Genomic DNA, 18,303 nt, shown 5'->3' on the forward strand with positions numbered 1-18,303 from the left:
ATAAACACAAAATTTAAGGGGGGGGGGAGAAGATGCCCAAGTACAAGATAGCAAGCACCTTCTAATAGCAAGCCTAAAAGGGAAGGCTGCCTCTGAAACCCATAGGTGGCTCTTAAGGGACTAAACCCTTGTCCCTGGTTCTATGCACAAAACACCTCAAATAAGGTCATAAACCGTCTTGTCAACCAAAACATCACCTGGAGAACTATCCCTCAATGGATTCTCATTTCAAAATAAATCTGCTGGGAAAAGCAACCATGGATCCCAAGAACCAAAAGGAAGGTGTCAGTCTTTCTTTGTGAGGGCTCCTCTGCATACACAAGACATGTTTTATTTTCACCACCACGGTGCAGCTGCTTCAAACTGAAGCTCAGGTTTGGGGCAAGCGCTGCTGGCTGGTTTGAGAGCCTGACCCCACTGCGTGAGACCTGATCTGTGGCTGGTATGATTAGTGTGACAGAGACTGCCGCTATATGTCCCACTCCTTAGCACACTGCATCTAACCCAAGAAACCTCTATGATCATCACTGATGAGCCTACTAGTCAGGAAGAAGACCCTTCCTGCTGTTGCCTCAATGTAAAGAAGAGGGCTCATCTGAAATATAGTGATGGAAAACACAAAGTTGTGTGTGTGGATTCAGATTCAACTTCCTTGAGAACTCCTGTCAGAAAAAAAGCCATGCATGCATTTCAAGAGCGCGAGTGCTACTTGCATCTACACGCTCCTTCCACAAAGCTCCGAGCCAGTGTTTGGCCCATGTGGGGTGCCACTTTGGTTCCAATTAGTCCCACGGGGACTACAGGGTGTCTCTGTACCCCAAACTGAAGTTGATATGCTGACAATATATTCATCAGACAAAAATGAGATCTTACCATTTTTATGAGACATCCTATCTGTCACTGAAGCACCTTTATTAATGGCTCCCTAGTTATCTTAAAGGACAGGGTTCTAGTCACACTGTCGTGTCGTGTAATTAGACCTTAACAATAATGATTAACGCATATGTAAAAAATGCAGGTGTAGCGCCTGCAAGCACACTCACACTTACTCATCGTCTGAGTGGAGCTGAAACCCTTTGAAAGATCTAGATGTATTTTCAGGCCACTAGGGGAAAGGCTGTCTGCTTCTCCAAAGACGTAATGCCACAGAAGCCCTGTACAGGGTTCGTATTGAGGAGTTGGATGGGCTCCATTGGAGCAGGGTTGGTTTCTTGGCTTTAGGGTGGCTCTAATCAACTCACTATTAGCCTATGACACTGCACCTAGGGGGCCTGAAAGTTCCAATGGACCCCTGGAAAGCCATTATTTACTGTGTGCAAGTACATTATACTCTAAAAATGTCCAAATATTGACCTACTCAATTTGTGTAGTTTCTGTTGGAAGCAGATAGAAGACTTTGATTTAAGAACATCCACATTGATGTTTGGAGGGAGAGATGTATACAAGCCTAAGTGACATTCACTTACCTGGGCAGTCACAGAACCACCGCACACACTTTCTCACTACAAAGTTCTTACTCTAGAGCAGGCGGCCTCAAACTACAGCCCTTGGCCATACGTGGCCCGACGGGTGTTTTTGCCTCGTTTGTTTTTTTACTTCAAAATAAAATATGTGCAGTAAGTATAGGAATTTGTTCAAAGTTTTGTTGTTGTTTTTAAACCATAGTCCGGCCTTCCAACAGGTCTGAGGGACAGTGAACTGGCCTCCTGTTTAAAAAGTTTGAGGACCCCTGCTCTAGAGTATGGGTGGGAACTGGCGGGGTTCACAGGCTGTATAAGGCCCATGAAATCATCAATAGTAGCTTCACCAAAGAAGAGTTCTAGTCATCATATCACATTAGGCGTGAGTTAATTAAATGAATGAGCAGTATAGCCTGAGAATGATGCTATAAACACCCACATGGAACCTTGGTATAAAACAAGCTCCCCATCCCTGCTCTCAAGTGGAATTCCTGTAAGAGATGACAGAGAGTAGTAGAAGCTCTGGTGGACTATTCAAATACTCTACTTTCAAAGCTTGAGTGCCTTACTTGCCCTCCCCCTAAAAAAAAAAAAAAGCTTTCAATGTGCACCTTATTTTATGAGACAAGTGGGACAAGGGTAAATAATAAATATTTGTTGTATGTGTTGAACAAAATTGAAGTCGGTTATCTGGGTAATGCTGACTAAACCAATATGAAGAACCATTTTAATGGTGTGATTGGAAAATACCTTTAAGAATGAAAGTTCAACTCAAGCCTAGAGCTGTCACTCTTTCTTACCAGTCACTCAAAGCCAAATGTCTTTCCGTGGCTGCCTCACCGTGTGTACTATATTTGGTTGAATACACAGTAGTGCCCATAAGAGAAAGCAAGAACCCGATCCTTTCAAACCTGTAATTTATGGGTTTATTGAAACCCACCAAATTACTTTAAGTAAACGCCTTTTACATTAGAAAATTCCCATGGCAACTCATTTAGTTTAGCAGACAGGCAGGTCCAAATTCAATCCTTTTATCCCACAGCTAAACCACGACAATGGTAACTGTGCTCTGACACTGAAGAGCCTGCTAATTACTGTTCTCTGGGTCCCCAGACAGATCTCCATTCAGATTACAATGTAGCAAAGCCAGGATGAGGCCACACCTTCCTTTACCTGAGAGATACTCTTTTCTGCTCCAGCTCTAGCAGAAGCAGGTGCCCTCGGGTCGGTGTCTGTGACTACCTCTCCCACCAAGATGCCAATGAGGCCCACAATATAATGATTTCCATGGTGGACACCTTTGGTCCAGAACTAAATGCCGGGTGTCACAAAAAACTCTGAGGGCGAAGCCTCATCAATGGAGTGAGCCAGCATCTCTTACTACCCTAGTACTCCACTGCCCATCTACTCATCGTCAGGGTACACTGGTGCAGTTAACGCTGAGTCTACTGCTCATGGCAGGAGGACGGCACAAAGGCAGCAACGAAAACCTACTTTGTGTCAGAGTCCCCTCTACTATTCTCCCAGATGCCGATGTTATTGACACTAGTGGGTTTTCAAAGAAATAAATTAATAAAGGCCTTGTTTGGGTGGGTCTTTCCAATTTCCCAATGTTCCTTGCAGTAGCTAGAGTCCTCACCTGCAAACAGGTCATTAAAACACGCATTTTGTCAAATGCTCCGAAGCTCTGTCTCATGTCATAAAGAGATGAGCTATCTTGCTCATATTCAAGTTTGAAAATGCCTCTAAGGCAATTTATTGGGGAGGAAGACAGACGTATCCTCCATCACGCCAAGACTAGTAGAGCACTCTTCTAACTTGGGGTTTCCTTACCGATTTTCCTACCCAACCTAAAAGATCTCACTCTGATTCAGCTTACAGCAATCATCCCCTTATTTAAATCTGGAAGGAAATATATTTGAGAGGATTTCAAAAGTTTATTTAAAAATTCCCTATCTTTTAATTCTATGTTCCCACAAATTTCCCAGACAACCCCTCCTTGTATGTTGTTGTTTTTCAAATGCCAATTATTTCATGTGGTGAACAGAGAGCCATTATTCTCCTAAAGCAACCTGTCGACCAAAGAGATGCAAAGATTGGTCTAACACATGCAAAAGACACTTTAATTCCCCGTCTGTGAATGGAACACTCAGAAGTCTTTACCTAAGATCTCAGTTTGTTTTTAATGAAAGAAACCAACATTCCAACTGGAAACCTAGTTAAGCCTTCTGTACTCACTACCACTGATAATCTCAGACTGATACTCCGCCAGGTTGCTTTCCAATCCAAGCCCCTCATCTAAAGCCCAAATGAGAGAACAGGAGGAACTGGGGGGGGGGGGGGACGGGGACAGAGGAGGGAATCCAGATTTCTAGCTGAAGTCTCTCATACAGGCTTATTTCCTAGTAAAGTGATTAGAGTAGAGGGAAAGGGGGTTCGGGATTAGGGATGACCTAAACAATATTCCCAACTGCTGCTACATCTAGCAGATGAGTATCTAGCTTCTACACAAGCAGAGTACATATCCAATTACTCCATAAGATACTTTAAAAAAAACCGTGTCCGTGTCCATGATCATTCCTTAAAACAAACCATAAATGTTGGGCCATTAGAAATGTCACCATTATAAAGCCAGCAGTTCAAAACCACCAGCCGTTCGTTGGGACAAAGATGAGGCATTCTACTCTGATAATGAGCTACTACAGTGATGGAAACCCACAGGGGCAATTCTAGGCTGCCCTATTAAGTGATTATGAGCTGGAATTGACCCAGGGGGACCAAGTACAAATACGATAAATAGAAAAGTATTAAGTATTAAAAACAACCTATGATCTAAGAAGTAACAAAGGCAAATAGATAATGTTTCAAACCGAAGATGATTAAAAACACAGCACAAGACTATCTGTGGGATGCAGCAGCCATGGATGGTTACAGAGAAGGATTTATAGCTTTCAAAGAAAGATCTCAAAGGTAGAAGACAAAGGTCTCAAATGACTAATTTATGACTTTTACGTTAAGAATATTGAAAATAAAATGCAATTCAAAAGGTGTAACAGTGATTATTGATGAGACAGAAAAAGAACAGTGAAAACCACAGAGACCATAAAGCTGGCGCTTCCAAGCTATTAATCAAAGAAAGCACAGCTAGAGGATCAAGAAAGGTGAAGGGAAGCCACAAACACCCACCATCTGCCCTAGAGAGCCGACTGGGAAGAAGAATACCACCAATTACTTTGTTCTAACAAATGAGAAATTTTGATGATGTCAAAATTCCTGGAAATTTTTAAATTAAGGAACAGAATATCTGATCAACTCTACTGACTGAAGAAACTGAATTTGTAATCAAATCCTTTCTACAACACACAAAGACACGCCACAAATTGGGAGAAAATATTGGAGGGGGGGGGGAGATAGAGTTGAGGGGCCACTGCACCTAACAGTATGGTCAAGATGCTCAGAAAGATGCTCAGCATCATGTCTTCAGGCACATGAAAATTACAACCACAAGTGAAATGAATGATACTAATGACCAATCAAAACGAAAAGCCATTTGAAAAATCCAGTAAACAACCTGGTTGAATGTCTAATCAATGAACAAATAAGTAAAATAAACTGAATAAGCAAAAGACAACAAAAGGATTTCATTTAAGTATAGTTCTGGCAAAGGCAAAATTAACCATACCCTTCTTTCTCCTCCCTGCCCAGTGGTTTCCTGGGGACAGGTGTGGGTGGTGGTAAGCTGATGTCAATGGTCATGTGCGAAAGATGGGAAAATCTGTTTCTATAAAGTTCACAGCTAAGGAAACCCTATGTGACAGGTCTACTCTGCCTTATACATAGGGGATTTTATAGGGTAGAATTCACTTGATGGTAATATGCTTATTTGGTGTTCCACTAATACGCTCATGTAGACAGTGAGACGTGAGTTTAGTCTAATTTCCATATTTCATTAAACATTCTTTTGTTTCGTAACTAACCATTAAAAATGTTACAAACAAAACCAAATCTCACTTCTGGATGTAGCCTATGGGCCACAATTGGTTGAACCCTGTCAGAGCCTCTTCACCAATCTCCTGACTTCCATTCTTCTCTGTCTGTGTACATGGAGGCCAACCTGTAATCTGTGTAAAACACTGATCCGAGGAAGTTACTCTGCAATTCAAAACCCACCGAATGCTTCACCAATTTTTTTAGCCCAAAGCCTAAGACCTTAATGCAGCTAAGGTCCTGTCCAACAATCAAACAACTGTCCTAATCAATAAGCAAGCATATAACACCAGGGCAATTACCATCAGGTTATACAGAGTGAAAAACACTGGAAATACAGGCTATATTATTATACAGGAAGGAGTAAGGAACAAGAAAGTGTCTAATGATCAAATTGGGAAATAAGTAAATTAATATATACCTTTTCTGTACAAGGATAAGATATATGCATTTGAAAAGTATTACATCTACTAGTAAATGTATCACATGAATGCTAAGACAAGCCTCTCTAAGAGTGTTCAGCCACGATGGTCAACACACCATTTCACTGTGACTGGCTCACAATGCGTAAAGATTGTGGTGTCAATAAGAATCAGTACTATCGTGTCCTTTGAAGAAAGCTTTCTAATTCTAATAAGCATGTCACACATGCGTGTATGCTGTTACTGCGTGGTGCCAAAGAGTCACTTCTGAGCCACACCAGCGTACGTAAACAACAGAAGGAAACACTACCCAGTTGGCCCTGTCCCGTCCTCCCCCACAATCTTTGCTATGCCTGGACTGTGTCAAGCACTCTTCAGTCAGCATAGACACATCTTTGTTTTAGAAACTTTGAAACTTAAAAAATGAGTGTTTCATTCTCATTTCCCTCTATCAGCATTCCCCCCACCCCTACCATTTTCCATGACAATCGATACTCTGTTTGCAGTTAAGAGCCAGCCACTTTGTCAGGAGAAGGCGGCACTCACTTGTAACCAGTAATATAGTGTGTGGAACTGGGATCTTGGTCTAAAATGGCAAGCCACCAGTGCTGTTTCCACTTGGACTGAATGCCTCACATTCATGGTTCTAGTCCTCAACCTAACTGGGGGAGGAATAAGACAAATGGGGAAACCAGAGTGCCCACACTATGGCATAGGAGCACAAGGCAGCTCCATTGGGGGGGGCAGCCACCAGCGAACGGATCTGACCTGGCCTTAAGTCTGCCCAGCATGACTGCAAACACTAGATATTAGAAAAAACAGCACTGTCTTAAAGTTCTTTTCTGCCCATGGTTACAACTTAAAAGACAGATGGCTGAAGAATGTGGAAATTATCGAACACTACCATTAATATCACATGCAAGTGAAACTGCTGAAGTGTATTACCTCGAAACTCAAGCTGGATTCAGAAACGGACTTGCATGGAACTAGAGGTATCAATATTATCATATGTATCTTGTAAAAAGCAGAGAATACTACAAAGTTGTACACTGTATCTTATTAAGTATGCAAAGGCAATTAGTGGTGTGGGTCATAACAAATTATGGATAACATTGCCAAGGAAAGGAATCCCAGAACACGACATCATGCTCATGCAGAACCTGTACACAAACCAAGGGGCAAACCTTCCAACAGAACGAGGATACTGTGTGACTTAACAATCAAAACAGGTGCACATCAAACCTGTATCCTTTTCCTATGCTCTGTTCCAAGCTCTTTACTGAGCCAAGAATCCAAGAAGCTGGACTATATTTAAAAGAACATGGCATCGGGATTGGAAGAAAAGGCGCCAACAACCTATGATATTGCAGATGATTCAACACTGCTGGCTGAACATGAAGAGGACTTGAAGCACTCACGCAATGGTGGACTGTACCCTTCAGTGCAGATTACACCGTAACAGCAAGAGAGAGAGAGAGAGAGAGAGAAGTGAAACTGTCCAATTCAATTGGGTACACCACTGAAGCCCATGGCGGCAGCAGCCAACAAAATAAAAAAGGCATGTTGCATCAGAAAGATGTCACCCTGGGGACTGAGCTGCACATAGCCCCAGTGATGGTATGTTCCTCGCTGCAGATGCCTGGGAAATGAGGACAATGCTAAGGAAGGTTAAGAACTGCAGCCCCTGAGTGACAGTGTTGGCAGAGTGTTAACTCTACCGTGGTCTGAGAGAATAGCTAAATTAGTCTTGAAAGGAGGATAGCCAGAATTCTCCAATGGGAAGACTTTGTCTCACTTACTTTAGACATATTATCAAGAAGGCCCAGTCCTTTCAGAAGGCCATGATGCATGGTAGAGGATCAGTAGGAAAGAGAAAGACCCTCAGTGAGATGAAAAAACCAAGTGTCTGTAACAACAGGTTCACACATAGCAACGATGATGAGGGTGGCTCAGGGCCAAGCAGGAGCCTTGGTGGTGTAGTGCCAATCATCCTGTTTGGCAGTTCAAAACCACCAGCAGCTTCTGAGTAGAAAGACTGAGCATTCCACGCCCGTAAACAATTAAGTCTTGGAAACCCACAGGGGGATTGTTAATGAGACAGTGGGAGTCTATGGCAGTGAGACAGACAGGACCAGGCAGTGTCTTTTTGTGCATGAGGTCATTAGGCACCACGATCGATTGGAGGACAACTAATACAACAAAACTTGAAGACCCTGAGCGGTGCCCAGAGATGAGCAGTTGACCACTGGCCAAAATGCTGTTGGTTCAAGCCCACCCATGTGCTGTGGAAAGCAGACCTGGCACTCGAGGGGCATCTCTGCTCTGGAAATGTGGGGTGGTCAACATGTGCCAACCAACAACAACACAAGCTCTCCAGGCAAAATATTGTTAGCTGAACCCTACTAATCAAGAGTGAGCTCCTCCCTCACAATCCTTGTACAGTCACAGTGGGAGAATACTGAAGGGCTGGCTCTCTGCAGACATGCATGACAACACTTACAAGCCACGCCCATAATGCTGACTCCTTTTGCTTACTGATGAAGGAGGGCGAGAGCAGTGCTGTCAAAAGCATGCTGAAGCTGGATTTAAAGGCTGGGAGCTAATCCACTGCGTCACTGCAATTTTAGCCAATATATAATAATCAAATTATCAGAAATATTCAAGAACCTTGTCACATAACGCAGAGGGACAATCCTCTCTCCGATTCCTTAACTTTCAAAACCATCAGATTCCCCATATACAAAACGGTATCTTCAGCACACTGAGGGATGACGCTCACAATAGGAAACCATCTCCCAGGGTCCATACCAGCTGGCACCTGACCCCCGGGAGCCTCAGTCTCTAGCAGAGCTCCAGCTACATAAACATAACTGTATTAAAGAAAATAGGACACCATTCCCACAAACATAATCCTCTCTCTACATCTTTGGTAACGGAACTTAGCCTTCCATGGTAAGCTAAGGGCTATTCACTTTTAAGAGTCAGAGGCTTACCCTGAAAATAAGCAGTTCTCAATCTGTGGGTCACGACCCCTTGGAAGGTAGGCGGGGGGGAACCAAACCACCCCCTTCGGAGGTGACACCCGATTCATAACAGTAGCAAAATGACAGTTATGAAGTAGCAACGAAAATAACTATCTGGTTGTAGGGGTCACCACAACATGAACTGTATTAAAGGGTCATGGCATTAGGAAGGCTGAGAGCCACTGCTGTAAATGATAACGTAACGTCGGGCCCATTCTCTGCAGACAGAGTATGAAATCGAGGGACTGTGTCCTTGATCAAGATATAAACATAAAGACACAAACGGAATTTTTCTGTCACAAAAATATCCAATCTTATATAAAAAGCGTCCTAAAACAACAATTAAATTTAAGAACCATGAAAACTACTCTCCAGTGTTTGAAATTAAAATGGTTTAAAGAAAATCTTGGCAGAAGAACAGAGATGAACAGTTTGATGACACAGGATTTGAGATTATACGAAATCAGCATTTCCATACAATACTAGGTTCTTACACATTCTCTGGAAGGCAACCTAGAAGTATCAATATATAGTATTCCCCACCAGCTGCTCTGAGGGAGAAAGATGAGGATACCTGCCCCCAGAGAGCTTGGCAGCCATGGAAGTCACAGGTAGGGCTGCTGTGAATGGAATCTACTCACAGAGACATGCCCCCCAAGCACAGGCACATCAGATCAACTCCACTCTCTCCAGTGACACAAGGGCCTCAGGGCCCACATCATGGGAGAAGGCGCTAGAGGGCTGAGGTCACTGGAGAAGGACCATGAAATCTGTGAGGAGGGAGGATGCCATGCCAGTACACCTCCCCACCCCTACCCCCGTGTCATTCATTCTTAAAACCATGACCATTAAGACTCCCACCTTCCAAAGACTAGCAAGGTCACCTATAACCGCTACTTACTACATCCAGCAGTTAATATCTGAATTGAAAAGTGACCCCTGAGAAGGTCTTTACTTGTCTGCAAGGACTTGAGGCTTTCCTGGCTCCCTGTCCCAAGGTGGGTGGGTAGGTGAGTATGTGTGTCTGGTTGGTTCTACCACTCAAGTGTTATCCTCCAATTGGGCTCTGTCCAAATCCTATGCCTTGGTGACATCACCCCAGTCCCATAGCCCTCAGTCCTTTTGGTAGGATGTTGACTGTATGTTTAAATTCCAGGGCCATTTTCTCAACTAACTCCTATCGGACATTTGGTATCTCACAAACATCTCAATGTTTGCACTTCCAGGTTCTCGCCCTGAATTCCCTCCCAAGCCTGTAAATAAAGGGTGACTGCAGCTGTTCAGGGTATGAACCTTGAGCACGAACCACGTCACGTACCACATCACATTTAAGCCATCAAAATTCCTGTCAGCTTCACCTTCAAAACAAATCCGCCTTTAACACCTAAGTCACCTTCCCTTCTCACAACAAGTACAGATGCTTCCTATTTGGCTCCCCTGTTTTCTCCAACACCCTCAAAAATTATTCTCTGGCCAACAACCAGAATGATCCTTTGAAATATAAAGCAGATTATGTCATATCTCTCAACACAATCCTCCAGAAGCTTCTCACCTCAGACTGTAACATCCTTCGCAGGCACCCCCTCTTCCCATGGTGCCTCACTGACCCACTGTCGCCTGCCAACACCTTAAGGTCATAGGACTCTTGCTCTCTTGGCTGAGAACGCCCCCGCTGGACGCGTTTCAGTATGGTTCATTCTCAAGCATTACCTTCTCCAATCTCACAACAGAAAGGATTATCTTCCGTAACCTACAGCTCTCCATACCCTGACCGCACCCTTCTTTTCTTTGTTTACTGGTGGATCATTCATAGATCAGACAATTCAACGATTCGAACACATCAAGAAGAGCTGTACAGTCATCACCACAATCTGTTTTTGAACATTTTCTCTGTTCTTGTACTTATCTTAGTTCCCTCCACCTCCCCTGTCAAACCCCCAAGGAATCATTAATCCAGTTACCGTCTCTATAGATGTACCTATCCTGGATTTCAAACACAGAAAAACATTAAAAACAAAAATTTAAAAAACCAAGCAAGTTTTAAAAAGCTCCACATAAAAACCTTAGTTGGAAAGCAGAAAATAATAAAAATTAGAACAATTTTAAATGTCTACAGTCAACTGTAATATTTCACTTTAGGATCTAAAAAAAATTAAGAGGTTTTAATGAAAACCTTCATTAAAAGGGCTTAAAAATTAAAAGGTTACTCTCCCCCACCCCTTTCTATTTATTAGTCTAAGTCTCCCTTTGTATAAAGGCCCAAATCAGACCATCTTCCTCCAGACCAACCATCACCAATGAAAGAAAGCCAGCCAAGGTCACCTCAGGGATGACTAAACTCTTCCTGAGGTGGCACCTCCCACTAAGAAAAGGTGTCATCAGTTCAGCCTAACCACACCACATGTTTCCTGGTCTAAGTCCCTGTTATAATAAACACACCTAATTAACTGGACAAAACACACTTAGTTAAAATGCAAAGTGAAAGTGTACTGTACAGGTCTTGACCTGAAAGTATTTTGACAATTTCTAAGCCAGAAAGTTTATTACCTAAGGGCTAATCACACCAAGAATAACTTGAAACTGCTGCCGTCTAATAATATAAAAATAACAAAATAATCTCCACAGGAGAGATTTACTTATCATTGAAAATGACTTTTTCAATTAAAATATAAATTCTGTGAAGATTATAACAATGTACTTACTAACTTCTAATATGCAAAGACAAGTCATTCTGAGAGCAAATAGGCCCGTTGGGGTCCTGCACTCCAGTGTCCTCACCATGTGAAAGGGAAAACAGTACAGTCAAGCTCTCCCATTTTCTGAGAGACCCAGAGCCAGTCAGGACCACCGATAGTCATCCAAGGCTCCTGCCTTAGAGCTAAGGTCCTTTACAGAAGGAGTGGGAGAACCTAGCAGGCTCAGTGGACATCTCCAGGACCACCGAGATCCTAAGGGCTGCATGGATGGGGTGAACTCACCTGCCTGCTTGACTCCAAGTTATCTATGGCAATACAATAATGCTAAAGGCTCAATAACTTTTCCTGAGAATAGGACTAAGAGCCCCAGCTGCTGACAGAAGCCCGCCTTTCTAGTTTTCCAATAAAACACAACTATTAAGGAAAAGGAGGGAAGGTGAGGCACACATGCTTAATAGTGTGCCATTATGGATTTTCATTTATATTGCTGGTAAGCCGCTCTATTAACCCAATTTTATATGAACCTCTTTCCTTCTAAGGAGTTCATTTGCTCAAGTAAAGGAGAAATGTTTGTGGCATTAGGAGTAGACTGCCTGGGAAACCAAGACCATCGCCCCAACCACGCTCACGTATATGTCAATGGTAGGACATTTCTGCTGGTCAGAATATGGACAGTGGTCCTCATTTTTCCTATAACTGGGTTAGGGGCTGAATGTCCCCATTATATTTATGACTATCAGAATGAATTATTTTAATGACTTAGAAAAGTACCCCCAACCCCTCTAAGATCCCATCATAAAAAGTGTTAATCTAATATAAATTCAATGATCATTTCCAGGTGGCAAGAATAAAGAGCAGGGGAAAGGAAAAAGAGAGGGGATGGGATGATGAGACTCTAAAGGTGTTGAGAACACTTATCACAAGCCGTCCCCCACCAGAATGACTTGCTATGCCTTATCTAAGCCTCCTTAACCATGTGCCGTACTAGCTCTTCAGCGAGCAGAAAGCAGGTGGCTGCCTGCTCCACACAGGTTTACAGTCGGGGACACCCCATGGCCCAGGTCTAGTGTGTCCTACAGGGTCCCTCTGAGTCCGAATCAGCTTGATAGCAGGGAGTGAGGTTTCTCTCTTCTTAATTATGTGCTGGTAGCTTTTCAAATTCAAAATCCTATTTTCTCAGCTGGGACAATTTCACTGTGGGGCAGATAGGAGATGACAGTAGCTACCAGCTGACATATGCTTGTCACAGGTTGTCTCCCAGCTGATGGAGCACCTCAAGCACCCATGCAGGAGGCACACACCTGCACACTCACTGCCTGTGTACACGCAGACCTTGCCGCCTGCAGAACCAAGACATGCTAGTGCCATCCTGCAGCCAGAGTGGTTTGGGAGTATACTGCAACTCTTGAATGGAGCATGCTGGCCGCCTGGCCTTTCTTTCACTAAAGTAAGCAAACTTTCCTTTGCAAAGGATCTGAGCAGCCGCCTAACGTGGAATTCCCATTGAATTCTATACTTTGTAGCTAAATAGCATTCTTAACAAATAGTAAGTTGTTCGTGAACATCAATATTATAATGATTTAAAACCAAACTGACAAAGGGGGTGGGGCCCAAATAAAAGGTCTGGAAAGTACTACTTACTGCAGGTACCAGTAACTTCTTCACTTCTTCAACTGCTCTCTTGAGCTTGATTTCAGCTCTGTTCTGGGCATCTTCCACAGTGATTAGGACGTGTAAATCTTCATTTAGGTGTTCCCAATTGGGCTTGCCTCTATTTTGCTCCTCCTAAAAAAAATTACAAAGTACAGTATTTCAAATTACTATCTTCAAAGAGAGGGTGTACTGCACGCATCTCAAAACTCATCAGCAATTATTTCAATTATTTTCCTGTTATAACAACATACATCGTATAATTATTTTCCTGGCACAAATCTGGCTTTCAGATGACTGGGGTTCAACAGTGGTGGCTCATTCAACCAATACTGGGTGGGCATCTACTGCTATGCACCAGGCCAGGAGGAGCTAGATGCTAAGGCACACCTGTGAGCAGTCTTGTTGTGTGTGAAGAAGTGCATGTCAATTATGAGACACCTGAGAACCAAGCATGCCCTCAGCTTCTATCATTACTTTATGAGTCATCACAAGCTCAACAAGGCCCAGAGTCACATGGTGAGGTGACATTAGTTCCATCTCAGCTCCACCAGCTTCCCAGGGCAGAGTAGGGACTTTATAGTGTAAAAGAAGTTCCATTTGTATTCAGAATTCCAAGTAGTGAGTGTTTCAGGAACAATGTTTCCACCAGACCTTTTTATTTTTACAGTGAACCAACTCTAAGGCTATATTCTCCAGTTACACCAAGTCACAGTTTAATAAAGACTACGTTTTAGCACCTGGGGAGGGATGTCCCCATCCAACTCCAGAACAGGGGTCACACTTCCCTCCCATGCAGACCAACCTTGAGGATTAAGCTTTAGAGACAAAAATGCCCGAGCCAGAGTTGTGGTTGCCTTGTCTTCAATGCCACAGTTTACCCAACATTGTGATGCTCCAATCAGAGTCTAGCTGGTGTAATCAATCACCAATGCAAGAGCATGAGAAGCTTTCTGCTCCAACTCCCTTGTCTAGTGCTCCCTGTCATACACTCAGATGATGGGAGAAAGTTATAAATGCATGTGAGCAGCTATGTCAGGTGCAATGATCAGGCTCTTCCCATCTGAAACAAATAGGAAGAAAGGAAAAAATCAAAAGACTCCTGGAAACAATAGTCCCAAAGGACTGAGGGGTTCCTGAACTCCAGCCTCCAGGGCAGTGAAACCAGAAGAACTAGATGTTTGCCCAGCCTTCCATTGCTCCAGGTTTTAAAGGGATCACAGTAGTAAATTGACGTAGATAGACTGGGAGGAAAATGTGTGACAAAACTCTGACAGGAATAAAACAGGCTTCTGGTGTAAGAGAATGGTTTAACCCCCGAGATTATAGGCCTTAGAAACCCTTGGATCCTTCACCTGACTCACTTTCAGGCAAATAACACAAGGGCCTATAATGGGGACAAAAACACCAGGAGGGTACACAATCCTAAGAATAATCAACCATCCAAGATCGAAAGGGCAGCATTTGCCCCGGGATCTAGTTTCAGAAGGCAGGAAGGGAAGGACAAACAAAAATGTGGAAACACTGGAGAAAGTAGGGGTCTGCAAACAGTGTCACCAATCAAAATGTGTATGAATTGAGGACATCCAAGTGAGGTGACAGCTAAATTCACACAGAAGATGAACACCAGCCTCTTCAATCCAAGGATTGGAAATAAAAAAAATCCAAGACTGGAGGAGGGAACAGTATCTGAGCTTAAATTGTGAGCATCCAGCTTAAAGAGGGTTAGTTATACAGATGGTAGTGGAATCACAAAATCCACTGGCAAGGTCCCCACATGGATTAGGCTCTGGTAAATCCCCTCTGACCACTGACCAGAGATGTGAGTAGCCTTGAAACCAGAGGGACTGCTTTGGAAAGTGGATTACTAACACATGGAATTAGGCTAAACCCTAACCTCCCGTTTGACTCATTTTAAGTTTGTTCTTTTTGTTTAGTTTTTGTTTTATTTTGGCTGTTTATTTGTGTATGTTTTTCTTTGTATGAAATGCAGGATAGGTAAAGCTATAGAACCAGTAACTGGATCAACAGTTTCTTGGGCTTATGGAAGGGTGGCTGGGGAAAAGGGAAGCTAATAATAATGAATAAGAGAAGAAAATGTTGTAAAATGAATTATGATGGTGATTGCACAACTCATTCTGATATGCTTAAAATACGGAATTTTATGATATAGGAATTACATGTCAATAAAAACTCTTAATTTAAAAAATAGCAGAGTGCCACATTTAAAAAGTTAAAAACAAAGTATATTTTGTTGAATGGCAACAATCTGCTCTGTGAGTGCTCACCACCAAAATCACAATAAAAGGGCCTTTTGAAAACTCATAAAGCTTAACCAGTAAAGGGTAGATATGTTAGAAGCAATTTCTAACAGCAAAGTATATGCTCCGTTTCTGCTTCCCCATAGCATCAGCATCTGTAAAAACGCACTCCATTTTAAGGGGGAACTGAGAATGCACTTTTCACATTCTACCACAGGCTGGTGGGTCCTGTAGTGACTTCCAGGGCAGTGCAGCCCACGCCCCTGTCTAGGAGTGGCCACGCAAACACTAGCTCAAAGTGCCAATGAGCTCAGCATGAACCAGTAGCCCTCACTTGAGTGGCCGAATCCAACTGGCCCCCAGAGTCAGAGTGGAGCGGCGCCCCGGATGGGATAAAGTTTTCAAGGGCTACCTATTAGGGGCACGCCTTTCTTCCAACCTGCTTCCAGGGACACTTGAACCTCCAACCTTGTTGCTGGGTTTTGGTTAAAATGCAAGTCTAAGGGCCAGGACCTGAGGGCAAGTGACCAAAGACACCATTAGTCAGTAACTGTGGTTATTTACGATGTCAAAACTATTTTATTCTTAAGTGGAGAGCAAATGCTTTGAGAATGATTGGGGCAGGGAATGTATGGATGTGCTTTATACAATTGATGTATGTATATGTATCGATTGTGATAAGAGTTCTATGAGTCCCTAGTAAAATGTAAAAAAAGAGGAGAAAAAATGATTAGGGAAAAGAATGTACAGATGTGCTTTGTACAATTGATGTATGTATATGTATGGACTGTGATAAGAGTTGTATGAGCCCCTAATAAATTGTTTAAAAAAAACTATTTTATTCGATTCATGTGTTTTAAAGGGCACCAAGAGAAACCCAACACTGGGGGCGCAGGTTCCCTGGCCACCTCAGCTGCCAGGCAGGAGAAAGTAAGATTCGAACTTGTGCATTTTTATTTATTAATCCGTAGATAGACATCACAAATTTACTTGTACTGCATTTTTGTGCACATACACATAATGGGGCTTCTTTGCAAACTTGCGGGAGATGCCGGAGGTGGCGGGTGTCACAATATCTGTCAACTCCGTGAAGCCCCTGGCACAAAAAGCCATTTCTGTTCCTGCTCCTGGCCTCGAAGAACCATAGGAAGCAGGTGTCGGCTTCCTCCCGACACAGCTAAAACTTTGGACAGAAGGAAACAAGGACAATGACCATGGGAAAGGAGTCTGGCCTTGGTCAGGGGTATGGCTGAGGATGGGGTGGGCCCCAGCAGCCCGCCCACCCACCTCAAAAGGCAGGACAATGGCCAGGCTGCTTCCAATGAACAATGATGCCAAGGTATAAAGTTCTAACATAATGCACACCCTTGTCCCGAGCCATAATCTGGGTATAGAGAGCAAAAAATTAGTGCACAGGTTAGAGTGTCCCAAACACTGACGGGACAGGTGGTGACAGCAGAACCAGCCAGGATGTGTGAGCCAGCCTCCCGTGGCCATCAGGGTGTGATTCACACTATTGCCAATGGAGGCGAGCCAATGGACAACACGAGGAATGGATGCTGGAAATGTTGAAAAATAAATCGTGGGTGTGTGTAGTGTGTTAGTGTGGGGGGGGGAGCAAGAGAGAGCACTGTATCTGTTAAGATGGGAAAAGGGAACAGAGTCACACTAGACTGTGCTCCTGTTATTTATTGAGGAAATGATTTTTTTCTCACTGTGTAAAACAGTGTGAAATGCATAGTTTTAATTGAGCAACAAACACCAGTTGGAAATGCAAAAAGAAAATATACCCATCCTAATGAGCTTCAAAATATAGTTTCCCTTACAGTTTAAAAAACCATGGAGGGAACAAAATTCCCAGGCAAGGTTTTGAAACCAAAGCTGTCATGGGCGTCCCTACCTCCCTCCTATACCACTTCTAAAACAAGACAGTTTAAAACATCGAGACTTGGAAGGAGGAAATGGGAAAGGAATCGGTGGGAACAACAGAGATTACACTGACAGGCAGATGGTTTGGGGGTGACTTATTTCTCGGGCCCCAGAAAGCAAAATCATGAGTCTGCAGAGTAAAGTTAAGTCGGGAAGCGGTCTAATGACACTGTATTGTTGGTAGCGACCCCATGTACAACAAAACCAAACACTGCCGGGTTCTACACCATCCTCACAACCATGTGAGCCTATCTCCAGCCACTGTGTCCATCCACCTCATTGAGGAACTTGCTCTTTTTTGCTGCCCCTTTATTTTACCAAGCAATCTTTGTCCATCCAAGCACTAACCCCTCCTGGTGAGGAGTACAGAGCTCGTGCAACCCCTACAAGGCTGAAGAGATGAGCAAGGTAGGGCTGGCAAGATTTCCAGCTCCTTTCTCTGACAGCTTGGGCCTAGCACTCCCTAATCCCCGCCAGGTAACAGACCCTCTCTACAGAATGAGGGATGGTTGAGATCCCAGTCTCTTGGGCCTAGCACTCCCTAATCCCCGCCAGGTAACAGACCCTCTCTACAGAATGAGGGATGGTTGAGATCCCAGTCTCTCCACCACCCCCACTCCCCTAGCCAACCAGCTCAACAAACAAGCAAGCCAGCTGCAGCAGTTACCGAGGATTCTCAGAGTTGAGCTGAAAGAAGAAGCTACTGCATATCCCAGAGACAAGCAAAAATAGCCCCCCAAAAAACAATTCAAAACAGTCTTGATGACTAAAAAATACAGCAGCAATAAAAACTTACTAGAAAGGCTGGAAGATAAAAATTCAGTAAGTCTCCCTGCCAAGTAGAACAAGACGGAGATGGAAAAGGTAGTGAGAAT

General features: G+C 43.4%; 1 protein-coding gene across 6 annotated transcripts in view; it reads right to left on the reverse strand.

Annotated features, from left to right (window-relative positions):
• QKI (QKI, KH domain containing RNA binding) overlaps window positions 1-18,303 on the reverse strand; it is a 120,294-nt gene that overhangs the window by 24,830 nt on the left and 77,161 nt on the right. For all 6 annotated transcript variants that reach the window (XM_075554283.1, XM_075554281.1, XM_075554280.1 and 3 more), the window contains exon 4: window positions 13,230-13,373. In XM_075554283.1, the coding sequence (XP_075410398.1) occupies window positions 13,230-13,373 (144 nt within the window). The remainder of the gene's footprint in view (window positions 1-13,229; window positions 13,374-18,303) is intronic.

The sequence above is a fragment of the Tenrec ecaudatus genome, chromosome 7 (assembly GCF_050624435.1).
Source record: "Tenrec ecaudatus isolate mTenEca1 chromosome 7, mTenEca1.hap1, whole genome shotgun sequence".
NCBI lineage: Eukaryota > Metazoa > Chordata > Mammalia > Afrosoricida > Tenrecidae > Tenrec > Tenrec ecaudatus.